The sequence below is a fragment of the Chenopodium quinoa genome, unplaced genomic scaffold (genome assembly GCF_001683475.1).
Source record: "Chenopodium quinoa cultivar QQ74 unplaced genomic scaffold, ASM168347v1, whole genome shotgun sequence".
Taxonomy (NCBI): Eukaryota; Viridiplantae; Streptophyta; class Magnoliopsida; order Caryophyllales; family Amaranthaceae; genus Chenopodium; species Chenopodium quinoa.
Window position 1 is genome coordinate 165,904 of NW_018742393.1, and position 15,794 is coordinate 181,697.

At 34.5% G+C, this 15,794-nt stretch overlaps 4 protein-coding genes across 4 annotated transcripts; 3 read left to right on the forward strand and 1 right to left on the reverse strand.

Moving 5' to 3' along the window:
- The first annotated feature begins 1,201 nt into the window (after nt 1–1,201).
- LOC110702070 (MLP-like protein 28) lies at nt 1,202–2,376 on the forward strand. Its single transcript, XM_021879721.1, has 2 exons — nt 1,202–1,497; nt 1,982–2,376. Exons 1-2 carry the CDS (start codon nt 1,311–1,313, stop codon nt 2,263–2,265), a joined length of 471 nt encoding a protein of 156 aa, XP_021735413.1. The 5' UTR covers nt 1,202–1,310; the 3' UTR covers nt 2,266–2,376.
- A 4,324-nt stretch (nt 2,377–6,700) lies between these two features.
- LOC110702079 (MLP-like protein 34) lies at nt 6,701–8,206 on the reverse strand. Its single transcript, XM_021879732.1, has 2 exons — nt 7,891–8,206; nt 6,701–7,311 (listed from the first exon to the last, which is right to left on the reverse strand). Exons 1-2 carry the CDS (start codon nt 8,075–8,077, stop codon nt 7,031–7,033), a joined length of 468 nt encoding a protein of 155 aa, XP_021735424.1. The 5' UTR covers nt 8,078–8,206; the 3' UTR covers nt 6,701–7,030.
- Nucleotides 8,207–8,952: 746 nt separating this feature from the next.
- Nucleotides 8,953–10,042, forward strand: LOC110702114 (kirola-like). The gene is made up of 2 exons (XM_021879778.1): nt 8,953–9,235; nt 9,436–10,042. The coding sequence occupies exons 1-2, from the start codon at nt 9,049–9,051 to the stop codon at nt 9,717–9,719; spliced, it is 471 nt and encodes a 156-aa protein (XP_021735470.1). The 5' UTR covers nt 8,953–9,048; the 3' UTR covers nt 9,720–10,042.
- Nucleotides 10,043–10,605: 563 nt separating this feature from the next.
- LOC110702107 (aspartate aminotransferase, cytoplasmic-like) lies at nt 10,606–15,693 on the forward strand. Its single transcript, XM_021879765.1, has 12 exons — nt 10,606–11,091; nt 12,222–12,293; nt 12,527–12,588; nt 12,674–12,757; nt 12,950–13,049; nt 13,143–13,263; nt 13,363–13,526; nt 13,647–13,784; nt 13,954–14,075; nt 14,162–14,256; nt 14,384–14,504; nt 15,237–15,693. The coding sequence occupies exons 1-12, from the start codon at nt 10,900–10,902 to the stop codon at nt 15,319–15,321; spliced, it is 1,356 nt and encodes a 451-aa protein (XP_021735457.1). The 5' UTR covers nt 10,606–10,899; the 3' UTR covers nt 15,322–15,693.
- The last annotated feature ends 101 nt before the right edge of the window (nt 15,694–15,794 follow it).

The following is a 15,794-nucleotide window of genomic DNA, read 5'->3' on the forward strand; positions in this document are numbered from 1 at the left end:
AAATAATTTCAAACAATTAAATCAAAAACCCAAAACAATACTTATATAATTATGCAAATAGAAATAGAAATAAGGGTGAAAAAAGAAGAGGAAGACCAGCCACGGTGGGAGGCCGGGCAGCGGTTGATCGCCAACGGTTAGGGAACGCCAGCGCCGGTTTCAGGCGAGAACAAGTGGCAGCAGCAGCTGAGCAGGGGTGGCAGCAAAGTGAGTAGTAGCTCACGTAGGAAAGAGGGGGGAAAAGGAAAGAAAAAAAGAAAAAAGAAAAGAAAAAATAAAGGAAAAATAAAAGAATTAAAATAAAGAGGAAAAAAAAAATTAACTAACCTTTTTGTGTGGCGAAAAATCGGGGATTTATGGGGTATTTATAGGATAGAGTTGTAGGGTAAAAATTGGGACTCATGAAAATAATAGGCCAATTGAATAAATAAAATGGTTTGGAATTTGTTTGTATGGACATAAATTGTATAATGGACCATAAGAATAAGTCGATTGTTGTGAGGCCAACATACAGTACGCAGACTTGGTGGAAAATGAACCATCTCTTGTGAACTTCCTGTAGACATAATCATCTACCAGCTGCCTCGGTCTTTCGAGGCCAAGAATAGAACAAGCCTCTGAGGCAGGGTATAACGAATAAGGTAATTTACAATCATTGTTACTAAATGGTGGGATTTTATTTTTCTGATAGTGGATTTAGGGTTTACTCCAAATCATTTGTTTAAGGAAAAAACATTACTCACGTATTATTATTCCAAATCCTTGACTATGATCCAATTGTTCTTTGGTCCTGCTTAGATTCTATACAATATGTGAATCAATGTATATTATTTGGTCTAAAAGCAAACACTATTGATGCCCTTCTTAAAATTCAGAATTTCTCCTTTCAAAGAAATAATTATAATGGAGAATGAATCAACAAATTTAAAGGAGTGGTTCAAAGTGATGGAATATATAACCTGGAAAATTCCCTGTATGTTTCTCCTAGTGAGAAACGAAATTTGTTTCTCATGGGGCATTTTTGTGAATAAATCAACAACTTTTTTTTATTATTATGGCTCCACAGTTGAATAAAGTTGAATAAAGTTGGTTTATTTACAAAAATGTCATGTGAGAAACAAATTTTGTTTCTCACTATGAGAAACCTTGCTATTGTAAGAGAAATTTTTTTTTATCTTTTCTCATCTTATATAAGACGGCACCCTTGCCTCTCCCTACCCTCCATCAACAGGGCGACTCGGCCTCAAGAAATCAAAATTTTGCTCGCTAACATAACAGTGGTATTCAATAGAGGCGCGCGAATTGAAGACATGGCTCAACTTCTAAGGGCTGAAGGCCAAATTGAGCTCAAATGTCACGCAGACAAATTCTTTGATATTTATACAAGAAAAGCACACCTTATTCCAAAAATAACCCCTAACAAAGTTCCCAAAGCTGAGCTTGTTGAGGGGGAGTGGGATAAGGTGGGTGCTGTATGTAATTGGACTTATCTCATAGGTAAGTGAAGTTACATCTTAACACATGCACTCACTTGCTCCTACATTATATGGATATGTTTTATTCACCTGATTTTTACTAATCTAATATGATTGTTTTTATGGTTTTTTGAGTTCATTTATATGAGTTATTTAATAGTTAAGATTATTTTTCATAATATTTTATTTGTAACATCTTGCTATTGTGATTTGAAAATAATTGAATTTTCTGTCTGAAATTCATACAATAATAGTACTAAAAAAGAAAGGTCTAATACCAAGAAAATTAACATCACCAACAAATAATTAAGGATAGTAACAGTTAGAGTTGAGCTTCGATAAATTTGTCAATCAAACTGTTGTACTCCATATTAAACTTGAAATGAAGAGCAAGTGTAACATATGTTAATGATAACTACAAAAAAAATTGACCTTTTGATAATATTTTGAAGGGATCTACTTAGCAGAAATCTAAACATAAATATTTTTTGGATTTGTCATTGTAGATGATAACGGTAAGCCAACATTAATTTCCGGCAAGACAAGAGCCGAGGAGTTGGATTTCGAGAACAGGACTTACATATTCGATGTTATTGACGGACATGCCCGGGAAAAATACTACAAGACCTTCAAGGGCAAGATGGAAGTAACTCCAAAGGGCGAGGGCTGCATTATGAAGTTGAGCTTGGAAGTTGAGAAGCTGAATGAAGATGCTCCTGAACCAAATGAGCACATCGGTTTAGAATTCGACATCGCAAAAGATATCGATGCTTATCTTTGCAGCACTTGATGAATGATGATGTTGATGATCCATTATTGTATGTGCATGCTTTACTAATAGTCTAATAATAAGACTTTATATCGTCTCCAAAAAAAAAAAAAATTATATATTTAGCTCTTACTATAATGTACACACTTTTTTTTTCTCAAATTTATTTAAATATTTCATAAAAGGGAAATTCTCAACGACGACCCCCAACTTCTGCTACGCACCAACGATAACCCCTTTTTTTTGGATTATATAAAATGACCCTAATTAAGAAATTTATCTCACATATGACATTAATGAGTGTTATTTATTTATAAAAACCTAACTATGGTTAAGTTGGGGGAAAAAAATTAAAAACTAAAAATAAAAACCACCAACCCAGCCACCACTTCCACCCTCATCCCCACCGACCCACTAGATCAAACAAGCACCACCTCCACCCTCACCGAAGCCACCAAACCCCCTCATCTGAAACGCCGACACCTCCCACCCTCACCGGAGCCACCATCCCTCCATCCTTTAATTTCCTCTGCCTAGATTTCTGAGCGGAGATCGAAGAAGATAAAGAGATTGAGAGAAGGTGCGTGGAGGAGTGGGGAGAGAAGAAACAGAAAGATCGAGAGATCGATTGTTTGGTGGTCCAACCCTCGAACCTAGAAACCCCCACCCACCATCTCTGTTGAAATGAACCCGGCCCTCGAACCTAGAAACCTCCCCCAAAACCTTGCTCGAAACTAGGAAAACCCCACCCCATCGCCAATTTTTGGGTTTTGGAGTGGTTTTGTAGTGATTTTGCGTGTGTCGGGACGGGTTACGGTGGTGGTTGTGGGAAGCAAGGAGGTATTTGGGGGAGGGCGACAAGGAGGTGGTTGGGGAGTGGGCTGGCCGGAACGGTGGTGGTTCTGGGCGAGTGCAGCAGGTGGGTTGTGGGTGTGAAGGTGCTATGATTAATTAAGGTTGATGCTATTACTTGGTGGTGCGGTGGCTTTGGTTGCGGTGAGGACTGAGGAGTGGGGGATGATAATGTTGGTGGTGGCGGGTGGGAAGAGGGTGGTAAGGAAGGAGGAGAGGTTGGCCGGAATCAATGGGGGATTGGGGGTTAGGATTAAATTATTTAATTTTTCTTTTTTTTAAGAAAAATATAAATATAACCATAGTTAATATTTAATGAAATATGGTTATAGGTGGGATGAAATTTTTAACAAGGGTCATTTTGTATAATCCAAAAAAAAGGGAATTACTGTTAGTGCGTAACAAAAATTAGGGGTCACCGTTGAGAATTTCCCTTCATATAATGGTTAGCTTTAATAATAAGATTTTACTTTTAAACAAACTAAATCAAACAAAAAAAAATAGTAACCTAATTTAGAATAGCAAGATAAGTCAAATTTATTGGGAAAATTATAACGTTACACTTCATTTTTTTATTTTAAATCAAACTAATAATAATAAACCTAGTTTGAATTTTAAGGAGTTGTTTGGTTGAACTTCTTGGAATGGGTTGGAATGGATTAAATCTATTTCATGGCTTTATTTGTTTGGTTAGGCTATTTAAGTATGGAATCTCATACCTGGGGAATTCTAACTCCATCCCATTCCATTGAAATCTCATACCCACCTCCACCCTAAAGATTCATAATCCATACTATCACTCAATTATGAGAATCCATTCCATGATTAAACCAAACATTTTTAGATTGGTATGGAATATAGAATCCATACCACCCAAGTATGAGAATTCATACCAATCCATTCCATCTTAGTGAACCAAATAGCTACAAATTATAATGACTATGAACCCAAACTCCCTCTAATCAAAATGCGAAGTCATCTACTTCATCCCTCACCTTCACTTTTTCCCTCCTCCTCCACCTCCTATAAATTTCCTATAATAATTACTTTATTTTAAACAATTAACTTAATAACAATTCAAATTAAGTCATTTTTATATAATAGTAAATATTTTCCGTTTATAACTGAAATTTTGTTCATTCCCTCACAAACAAGTTCAAAATTTCAAACAAAGTACCTAACTTTTCAACAAGCATTATATATGTTTTACTCATTTAATTTACATAGAAATGAGCAAAATTCTCAAAACTGGCTTTATTCATTTTAATTCAAATGAGCAAAATCCATATAAGTCAGTTTGCTCATCATGTATACCACATATTGCTACGGTTATATCTAGCAAAGTACAATTAGTTGTATGGTGCATGAGCTGGTGGAGTTATTTTTAAATAGAGGAATTAGTTGACTTAGCTTAATTCAATTGGTCATTGGTACCTAGCTAGTGGGAAATATTTTGTACCAAAAATGTACTCCAATTAATGGTCTTTTTTTGTTATGCGTAAAGAGAGATGCAAAAGACAAGTAATACAAACGGAATATGATGTATAATCGTGAATATTTTACTTAACCAAAATTAGTTGGAATCTAGTTGGACCATAATATATATATGTATTGATGATAATGCACACACAAGTTAGACTTGAGCGTATAGTTGAGTTTAGGCTTTTAGCTTTATAAACTAGATTACTAGATTTTAGCCTCCAAATTATTAATTGCGTTATAAAGTTACATACATCAGATATGATTCCAAATTTTTATTACGACATCCACAAAAAAAATGGTCCATTAGTTGGATAATTTTGGTCCTACTTCAATACTATGCCATTGATGCCCTTCTTGATGATTCAGAATTTTTCTTCCCTTCAATTCCAAAGAGATAAGGAAGAATCTTTAAGTTAAAGGAGTGGTTCATAAAGAGTTAACCATGTTTTATTAAAGAGGGGGATGCAAGGAATGGGCCTGGACCTCTAAATCGTGGCAACTATTTTGTTAATTTACAATTTCTGTTTTGGTTAATTAGTTTTCTTTTACAGTAAATTCTGTTTTTTTTTTTTTTGGGGGGGTGGGGGGTTATAAGGGGTTTGTTAGTCTTTTACTTAAGAGAATAAAATTCTGTTGGGGGGGGGGGGTGGGGGAAGAATGTAGAAGATCAGAGTAGTATAAGTATGTGTGCATGAGCACAACAATGGGTAATTCTCTGTTTCTCATTGTGAGAAACATGTTTTGTTTCTTATTGGGTATTTGTCAAGATCTGGGACTCCCACTCATAATACATACACGGTCGTCACCAGTGAAAAACATCACATTATTTTCCAAAATGTCATTATGAAAAACAAAAGTGTTTCTCGTAATGAGGAACTGGGGCTCCCTCCACAACAATGGGTATGCAGAAAATTGTGTTGATGAGCTTAGGCTTGTCTTGGGAGATGTATCATCCTTCTTCTCGAATTGAAGGAAACTACCATTGTTTAGCTGGTTAATAGCTAGCTTTACAAATATCCATTGTATTGTTTGGTTAATAGCTTTTCAATACAAATACCCCGTTATATAGGGAATATCTTGCTGTTCTTGCCTTATTCTTATCCTTGGTAATCTGTTCCAGTAGCTAGAATTCAGCTCCTAGCAGGGGACTCTCATCTTTGGGCTATCGCAGGCTTAGTTGCTTACCTACGTACGCACCTCAGATCAGTCGGCTTCACACCCTCAACCTTGAGCTATTGCTGACAAACAGTAGAGTAGTCTTCAAGAAAGGAAAAAAATGGTTGAGCTTCGAAGGGTCGGAAGCCAAATTGAGCTTAATTAAGATTGATGCGGACAAGTTTTTTGAGGTTTGGGCTTGCAAACCACTCCTTAGTTTATTTCCAAACTATGCCCTAACAAAGTTCCTAAAGTTGAGCTGGTTGAATTGAAGGGGAGTGGGATAAGGTTGGCGTTGTCATAGATTGGACTTATCTTTTTGGTAAGTATTACATCTTACAGTCGGTCAACGACTATGGCTAACTCGATCCTATACTATCACTACGTTTCTGTTCACCTTATTTTTACTAAACTAAATATCACTATTTTTAGTATTTGAGCTAATTTTTTCTGAAATTATTGTAAAGTTATCCTCGGTATAGCTATTTATACATCTTACACTCGATCGATCTAGGCTAACTTGACGTCGCAAAAGTATTCGATGCTATTTATGCTGATCTTAAAAACCATTGATGATATGCTTATACTGTGCTTAAATAAATGTTTTCCTACCGATCTATAAAATCGATCTAATTAAGTATTATTAGCTCTTTTGTTACATCAATATTGTTGAGGTTTAATGCAATGTAACGTAACTTGTGAATTTAATAAGGTTTATGTGCAATATACCTCGATGATGCGTGTATCTTTGTTGTTGTATAAATTTAAAGAAATACATACAAAATGCATGCAATGTTAATCATCTGATCTTACACTCAGTCACTTATATACACTATATATATCTTAAAATATCTTGCACACTTTTTTTTATCAAAATTTCTTAAACTATGTATGATATAATTAAATTCGAAGTAAGTAATAACACAAAGTAATAATATCATATCTTTTCATCGAACATAGCAACATATAGCGTCTCAAACTCATATTTAAGTAAACTTTTTAATTGTAGTAGGCCAATGCTTCATACATAAACGTTGCAATAATCAAAATACATGAAATACTGTTACAGTAATCATCAATGATATTCGGTACATATGACTAATGCGAGCTGACATATGACTCTATCATCAATGAAATTCTATCATACATAGTATCACATCAATTACACACTACTAAAAGCGAATTTAATTTTATTATAATTATTCAACATGCGTGCATTGCAGGGTTTAACCTAGTTTATTCATAAGATGGCATGACTATAATGCATGGCATGTTGCGAAATTGATATGATCAAGGCCTACATACATAGATGAGCATCCATATCATTTGCCATGGAAAGCATGAAGTCAAGGTACATATTAGCATTAGGTGCATCATCATTCATCTTCTCATATTCGAAGCACCACGTGATTATGCAACCCTTATTACCACTCTTTGGAGTTGCTTGCATCGTGGCGGTGAAGCTCTTGTAGTATTTCTCCATGATGAACCCATCATGATAACTGTATTTCACTGTCCTGTTCTTTTCGTCTATCTCGTCTATTCTTGCCTTCAGGGTTGCTCGTTCACCGGTTTCATCTGCATTAATACCAAATTTGGACTTTATAAAGTTAGGGATTAGTACGTACACCAAACCACATGTAATTTTAGTTGTTATATAAAAGCTCAAATTTATTCCATTTTTTCCTCTTGGTAATTTTTTGAGAAAGGGTACTTAACCCTTATGAAATTTGAAAACAATAAATCACTTATTATAAGATAGCTAAGCCAGTCGTCACCAATAAAAATTTGATTAGTAGTTTGTAGCAAAATACTCACAATTATAGATGTATATGCTCTGATGCTCATATAAGCTAGCACCTATCTATACTTTTACACAATCTAAAAACATATGTGGAGTACATTTAATTTGAGTGACATACAACGAATATCAAATAGTTGTGCGAGCTTAAAAATTATATGTATTTCAAAAACAATGCAAATACTAAAACAATTTTAGTAAAATCACACGTAATAAAGTAATACAATACAAGAATAAAATTAAACCGCGCTAAATAAGTTAAATCTTTAAATGTTAAAATTTAAATAGTAAATAGAATTTTTATTGTTATTATTGAAAAGAGTGACTTCATTTGTGAAAGACAAAGGCATACTTACTGATAACATAACTCCCAGTGATGACAGCACCAACCTTATCCCACTCCCCTTCATTCAACACAGATTTCTGAATTTTATTAGGGCTCATATTAGAAATTAGGTACATTTTATGAGCCCAAATATCAAAGAATTTTTCAGCTTCACAATTGAGCTCTATTTGCCCTTCATTTCTGTGCAGCTGAGCCATTTTTCTCTCTTCAATAAGTACTGGAATAAGCTACGAAAGACTCTGATGTTTCGAGCTTGTTCGTGTACTCGAAACTGGCCAAGAAGCTAATGACTTAAATAGACTCAGTAGTGTTACATTAAAACCAAGTTGCACTATCTATAATTGCTAAGAATTACTATGAACCATTCCTTTGATAACTTTGATATTCCCCATTATTGTTGCTTTAAAAGTTGAAATTCCAAAGTATGAATTAGGTCATTGAAGATGGTCTACTTTTAGAATAATCACAATAAATAGTTAATTTAAGCTAATCAATTAAGACCAAATCAGCATATCCTATTAAATTTGCATTCGAATATCATAATATCATGTAGTGATATATGGAATCAACTTTTAGTAAGTTACTTTAATTTAAATAATTGTAGCTGGATTTGCTGCATGTATACTTGTATGTTCAACAATTTACAAGTATCTAGAATAATTAGATCTTGATTAAAGCGGAACATTGAAATAGTTTGATCCTCATTTTTGCATTCGTACTCAAAACTCTATTTTACAATACAACACCTCTTGATCACTACCTAATTATTTAAGTACCTAATAATAATAATTAAGCTACAAACATGAAATAAATATGGGGTACATCTATTCCTTAATCACTACATAATATGTACGGAGTGTTTAATAAATAAGATATGGTCTTGCTAAACAAGGCTTAATCTATGAAAGTCAGAAAGTGGACCATGTAAGATGCCCTAACAAGGAATTTTGCGATTGTTTTAATCAATAATGGGGAATAATCAACAAATTAAAAGGAGTGGTTTACAATAGTTATGCATATTATTGTGCAATAAAACTTGAGTGATTGAGCCACCAACACTTCTATATAAAGCATCCTGTTACTTTCTTGTTAAACATCTACTACATACACTCGATCGAGCTCGAAACAACATAAATTTGCTTGCTTATTACTGTTTAAGGAGACATTAATGGCTCAGCTTCACAGGGTAGGAGGGCAAATTGAGCTCAAATGTCAAGCTGAAAAGTTCTTTGATGTTTGGGCTCATAAAATATACTTGGTGCAAAATATGTGCCCTAGTAAAGTTCAAAAAACTGTGCTGAATCATGGGGAGTGGCATAAGACTGGTGCTGTCTTGACCGGAGATTATCTTATCAGTAAGTACACCGGACACATCTTACACTTCGATCCACATCTATTTACTCCATCCGTTCATTTTTCTTGTCTGATTCAAAAATGGGACAAGTAAAATAAGTTCGTTGGATGATTTTTTTTGTATAAGATGTACCTAGCCAATTATATATATGTAAGACGCGTATTCTAAATTATAGTCTTAATTAAGCATTTGTCGTTACAGATAATATTGGTGAATGTGCATCCATCAAGACAAGGGTAGACGAGATAGATGAACAAAACAAGTCAGTGACACATAGTTATCATGAAGGTTATATCATGGAGAACTACTACAAAACCTTTTACTCGACGATGCAAGCAATTCCAAAGGGTGAAAATAAGGGTTGCATTATCAAGTGGAGCTTTGTGTACGAGAAGATGAATAAAGATGCTCCTGAAGCAACCGTGTACGTCGATTTTATGCTTGCCATGGCTAAAGATATTGATGCTTATCTTTGCAGGGGTTGATGATTATATCGTCCAACATTTATGCATCAATTCATCATATCGTATAATTTTTGTCGATTATTGTGTCGTTTTAATTTACATATAGTTGTTGTGTTACTTCTTAGCATCAATAAAAAGGCCATGTCATATGGCATAGAGTGTATGTACCGTCTTGCAGATGGGATTAAGTAGATGTCGATTGTTAATGGTTGTTGGAACCTCTTTTGATTTGTTTTATGCGTCATATGTTTGTTACTAGTACATCAATTTTTCTAGTTACTCGTCATTTACTAGTTTTTAAAGATTAAAGGTAAGGTACCCAATGACGAACAAGGTTTTATGTATGTGTGTGCACATGCCCGCACTAATTAGTATGGTGGACTGGTGGTGACAATATATGATGGTGTCAAGCTATGCGGTGACAACTGACAAGTATATAAAACTGTGAATAGCACATAGCACGGTTTTATACGATGATAATTTATAAATATTTAGTTAAATTAATCACAATTCATTACTTACACTTATTATAAAATTCATTAAGTATTGATATCTAAAAGGATGATATCCCGCATTGAGCAGGGACCATTAATTTGACATTGAAAAATAAGAGAGACATTGACTAATATATTTAAGTAAAATTATATTGATGCATTACTTTCACCAACATATAACCAATCAAATTTTCATATGAAATCTCCTAAATTTATAGGTAATCGTACTATTCTTCAATGTGAGCTAGCTATCAAGTCAACACGTGATATTATGTTCAAAATGCTCGGTAATGAAGTTCATCAATATCAAATGTTGTAATTTGGACCACTTACTATGAAAAAACACACTTACTAAATTTAAAACTACGAATTCGTTTGTCAAGTGAATTGTCATCTATTCTAATTGAAGAGTACACGTCCAAATCTAGATAAACTCAAGTACGAACAAAGTAATTTGTTGTCTAATTTCAATTAACGACAAAAATCAGAAAAAGATAAGGCTTTCACTTGTAAATCTTACCTCGAACCTCGTGCCAAATTCCACATGTCACCTACCCATCAAACATGGGACCCATGCTTAGATCTTCGCTTCGTCCTTGCACGTAACAATTTTCTCTTCTTCCTCCCTTTTACACACGTAATAAACTCATCTCAAAAAAATCAGGGGAAAAAAATAAAAAATAAAAAATTGATTGAATTTGTGAAAAATGGAGCATGAATTAGGTGTATCAGATGCAGCAAATCGAAGATTGAGCACTCTAGCAAGACATTTGGAGGTGAAAACAATTGAATCATCTGAAAATGCAGGATTATATGCATCAATGACATCTGGGTTTGATGGGAATTCTAATTCTGTGTTTTCCCATGTTGTTAAAGCTCCTGAAGATCCAATCCTTGGGGTAAATTCTCTCTCTTTTGACCTTTTTCTTTGATGGGTCAACATCATATTGTTGTAGAATCATGTTTTCTTTTGAGATTTGATGAATTTTTTTGTGTATGAGATTATTGGGATTGTTTTTGTTATTTTGATAAGCTTGTTTATTGTTGGACATGTTAGTTGATGAGGTTTATGTTTCATATGTTCTGCTTTTGATTGGAGGTGATGTTATATTTAATCTGTGTCATGTAGACTACTCCCTCAATCTGTTGTCGGGATATAATTGTCGCGTTACCAGTTCAAATTACAATGTCAACGTGACTATTAATTCCGATACGAAGGGATAATTGGAACCAGATATTGAATGCTGGCTTAATGGCTTATGAATAGTTTCTTTGAATTAAGGAGTAATACGAGTGCATTATAGTCCCCTTGATATATTTTTTGGCCTTGTTAGCATATTGCATTTCCAAATTTGGCTAGCTACTGTGATTTTTACAGATACTGTAACACTAGTTATTGAAAGTCACCATTTATATGTTCAGAGTGTGTATATATGCTCCATTGTTAGGTCGGTTTGCTATGTTTTAGACAGATTAAGGTTGTGTCTTCATATTGAATCATTATATATCCAAGTTTGTGAAATTCATATATGCCAGTAATTGCTAAATGAATTAGAAAGCCTTGACTTTGATTTGTTTTTCGGCTCTAATGTCAGATTTGTTATTTAGATTGGCTGTTATGATGAGGAAATATATGCTTAATGCTTCAGTCATAGTCTAGTGTTGCAAAGCATATAGTATTAACTTGTAAAAACCGATTGTCAAAAAAAAAAAAAAAAAAAAAAAAAAAAAAAAAAAACTTGTAAAAGCGAACATTATCGTATCAAACTACTGGTTAAGTCCGATTTTAGGATTAGTTTTGTATAGAAGTTGCTGTTTAGTGCTTCAGCCAACTAATATCTTTTTGTTGCTGTTATTTTTTTTTTAAATCATCTGCCTTATTACACACTTGTCTGTGAAAACTGAAAACTATTTACTTATTCTGGATTTTTGGACAAATGGATGCTGAGGTTTAGACGATGAAAGTTTTTGTGTTTGATTTTGTGTTACTCACATGTTTTGGGCTTAACTATCCTTAGCTTCTTAACAGGTAACTGTTGCATACAACAAAGATCCAAGTCCTGTTAAGTTGAATCTAGGTGTTGGTGCTTATCGAACTGAGGTAATCTTTTCATTCTTATTCAATTGATCTTCTGTTTTAGAGATGCCTTATTCAAGATAATTCACATAAATCATTGAGGCTTAAATGTAGTTATAGAAGTGAGTGTAACAAATACTAATGTTCTTACACGGCGAGGCTAGTTATAAATATACAAGTAGTTAGTATTGATGGGTTTTGAGGTTTTAAACTAGTTTCTTGTTTCAATGGATTATCATTCCTGTGTCTTTTTTCAGGAAGGTAAACCTCTGGTTTTAAATGTAGTGAGACGAGCTGAGCAGCAACTCATTAATGACAGGCAAGTCAATTAAATAGTGCAAGTATAACTTGGATCTATAATTGGGAAAGGGAACTGAGCAATATATGTGTTTGATTTTGAATAGGTCTCGAGTTAAAGAATACCTCCCAATCACCGGGCTTGCAGAATTCAATAAATTGAGTGCTAAATTGATGTTTGGTGAAGACAGGTAATCATCTTGATTTTGTTAGCATTTGATGGGGAATATAATTGCCAAACACTATTGTATGATAATGCATATACTATACTTCGTATATGCTGTTATGCCTGTGAAACTAGTGACTCCCTTGAATTGATAAAATTTGTTGAGCCCATAATCATGAGTCACTTATAAGTAATTGTTTTCTTGTTTTGGCCACAGCCCTGCTCTTAGAGAGAATAGAGTTACTACTGTCCAGTGTTTATCTGGTACAGGCTCGTTGAGGGTGGGAGGTGAATTTTTGGCGAAACATTATCATGAGGTAACCTCCCCTTTTAAAAAGCATACACACTATTATATTTTTGTTAATATATTTTGTTGATTATTTGTGTTTAAACTTTGCTTTGTTTTGCAGAGGACAATATATATTCCCCAGCCGACATGGGGAAATCATCCAAAGATATTTACACTGGCTGGCTTATCTGTCAAGACTTACCGTTATTATGATCCGGCTACACGTGGACTACATTTTCATGGTAGGAAATCATTTATTCAAGTAGATGTGCATCTTACGTTTTTCCCCAACCAAATTTGTACAGTTGCATAACTTGCATATAACTGTCCATGGACACCAGGCCTCTTAGAAGACCTTGGTTCAGCTCCTTCAGGAGCTATTGTGCTGCTTCATGCATGTGCGCACAATCCAACTGGCGTTGACCCAACAATTCAACAATGGGAAAAGATCAGGCAATTGATGAGATCAAAAGGGTTGTTACCTTTTTTTGACAGTGCTTACCAGGTACATCAGCTAGGGTGTGCTTGCTTATTAATGTATTGCTATGATCTGAATAGTTAAGCATTGGAAGGCTGGAGACAATTTAGATATTTCTTCTTTGCTTATTCTAAAGATTATTTTCAGGGATTTGCTAGTGGAAGCTTAGACACTGATGCAAAACCTGTTAGAATGTTCGTGGCTGATGGTGGTGAATGCCTTTTAGCTCAGAGTTATGCTAAGAACATGGGCCTTTATGGAGAGCGTGTTGGTGCTTTAAGCATTGTAAGAGCATATCATTTGTTTTTCTCTTCTTGTGAGTTTGTGTTCGTCAATTTCTACTTTCTCTTGCTTTTCGGACCTTTGTTTCTCTTGGTTTCATACACTTCTTTTTAACCTTTTTGAATCAAAACGTGTGTGCCTCATGACAGCTGATGTAATATCGCTTTGATAGGTCTGCAAAACAGCTGATGTGGCAAGCAAGGTAGAGAGTCAACTTAAATTGGTAATTAGGCCCATGTTTTCAAATCCTCCCATTCATGGTGCATCCATTGTGGCTACTATTCTCCGAGACAGGTAAAGGTTGATTCATAATTAAGGGATGCTTGTTTTTGCTATCAAACCAATCTTCTATTCATAAATGGAACTTCGCTATATTGAAGGAATCTGTTTGGTGAATGGACTGTCGAGTTGAAGGCAATGGCTGATCGTATAATTAGCATGAGGCAGAAACTCTTTGATGCTTTGCGTACTCGAGGTCAACTTTTTCCCATGAAATTTTTTGATTCGTGTGGCTACTTCTTTTGTACATCCTATTGGTTCGTATTTTAGTTGTGTAGAAGTGAAGCTTCTTTCTTCTTGGCTCCCCTTTCTCTTGTAAACAGGTACACCTGGTGACTGGAGTCATATAATCAAGCAGATTGGGATGTTCACTTTCACCGGATTAAATGAGGAGCAAGTCACTTTCATGACTAAAGAGTACCACATATATATGACATCTGATGGGTAAGTAATAATAGCTTCTCTACCTGGGTTGCACCACTAGCTAGCATTCCCTTTATAAGTCTAGACTTGTTGCAAGAAAAAACCCTGTGTTATTGCTAGGCTTATTTCAGGGTATCTAATACTATATACTTAAGCTTGTGAAACACTACTTATCTGTGAGATGCAAATAGTTCTTCAGTCTGAAGTTTTTGTTAAGTATACTTGGTGAAGTAGACCCGTACCTAGTTAACCCAAATTTGGATTATATACTTGTATCAAAAAATAAAGGGACCAATCTATATGACACAATCAAAACTGACCTGAAAAGTAATGTAAGTTGTGGTATACCCAACTTGAATGGATTCGGACTGGCCTGAATCCAAACTTAATAACCCAATACCTGCATATGACTGAAACTAAAATTTTGTCCTAACTCAAACTTCATCCTAATGACCTATGTGCAACCTCTGCTTTTAAGACAATGTGTTCTTTTCTATAAGTGTGTTTCAAAGTGTGCATTGCGTTAACCAGTCTACAATTATAGAGCAAAAACATGCATCTAGATCTTGATAGTCAGGATTCTTGGTTATCTTATTATATGTATATAGATAATTATCCTTATTATATGTATATAGATAATTATAGAGCAAGATCATGCATGTCTTGACAGTAAAATTTAATTAGTAATTTTTGTTTCCAAATGATATAAATTGTTACAAGAAATTCAAATAACATCAACCTTCTGATTTCCAGGAGGATTAGCATGGCAGGTCTAAGTTCAAAGACTATCCCTCACCTTGCAGATGCCATGCACGCTGCTGTCACACGTGTTTCATAGAACGTCATCATTTATTGTCTGCTGAGTGTTTCTTCCAGTGCAGTCCTGATAGCTTCTGCAATTTACTAGTTCATTACCACCAAGGACATTGTATGTTGATCGGAAATACACTCTCACCAGGTCAAGCTTCAGATGATATAAATATACAGCTGCTATCTTTCTTTTTTGCTTTTTTCTTTCATTTTTTCCCTTTTATCAACCTTGTATACTTGAATATTCAGGTGTAAGTATTGGTATTTTGACATTTTCCCAATAAGCTTAAGCTTTCATGCATATATGTTTTAAAAGGCTAAGCTACTTATTCCCAATAAGTGTAAGCTCAATGCTTTATATTTACTTATCATATAGTGACACAAGTTAAGTTTCCATCAACCCTTGCATTGTGGTGTCTGATAACCAGGGAGTAATAAAATGTAAGGATACTAATTCAACTATGGAACCCTGTATGTTGAGGGATCCTAGTTCAAATAAAT

Excerpts from the sequence above, each read along its gene's own strand:
- LOC110702070 (XM_021879721.1), top strand. The coding sequence starts at position 1,311 with ATGGCTCAACTTCTAAGGGCTGAAGGCCAAATTGAGCTCAAATGTCAC. Across the intron at positions 1,498-1,981 it reads TAATTGGACTTATCTCATAG|ATGATAACGGTAAGCCAACA; the intron begins GTAAGTGAAGTT and ends TTGTCATTGTAG.
- LOC110702114 (XM_021879778.1), top strand. The coding sequence starts at position 9,049 with ATGGCTCAGCTTCACAGGGTAGGAGGGCAAATTGAGCTCAAATGTCAA. Across the intron at positions 9,236-9,435 it reads GACCGGAGATTATCTTATCA|ATAATATTGGTGAATGTGCA; the intron begins GTAAGTACACCG and ends TTGTCGTTACAG.
- LOC110702079 (XM_021879732.1), bottom strand. The coding sequence starts at position 8,077 with ATGGCTCAGCTGCACAGAAATGAAGGGCAAATAGAGCTCAATTGTGAA. Across the intron at positions 7,312-7,890 it reads CACTGGGAGTTATGTTATCA|ATGAAACCGGTGAACGAGCA; the intron begins GTAAGTATGCCT and ends GTATTAATGCAG.
- LOC110702107 (XM_021879765.1), top strand. The coding sequence starts at position 10,900 with ATGGAGCATGAATTAGGTGTATCAGATGCAGCAAATCGAAGATTGAGC. Across the intron at positions 11,092-12,221 it reads CTGAAGATCCAATCCTTGGG|GTAACTGTTGCATACAACAA; the intron begins GTAAATTCTCTC and ends GCTTCTTAACAG. Across the intron at positions 13,050-13,142 it reads TGGCGAAACATTATCATGAG|AGGACAATATATATTCCCCA; the intron begins GTAACCTCCCCT and ends TTTGTTTTGCAG.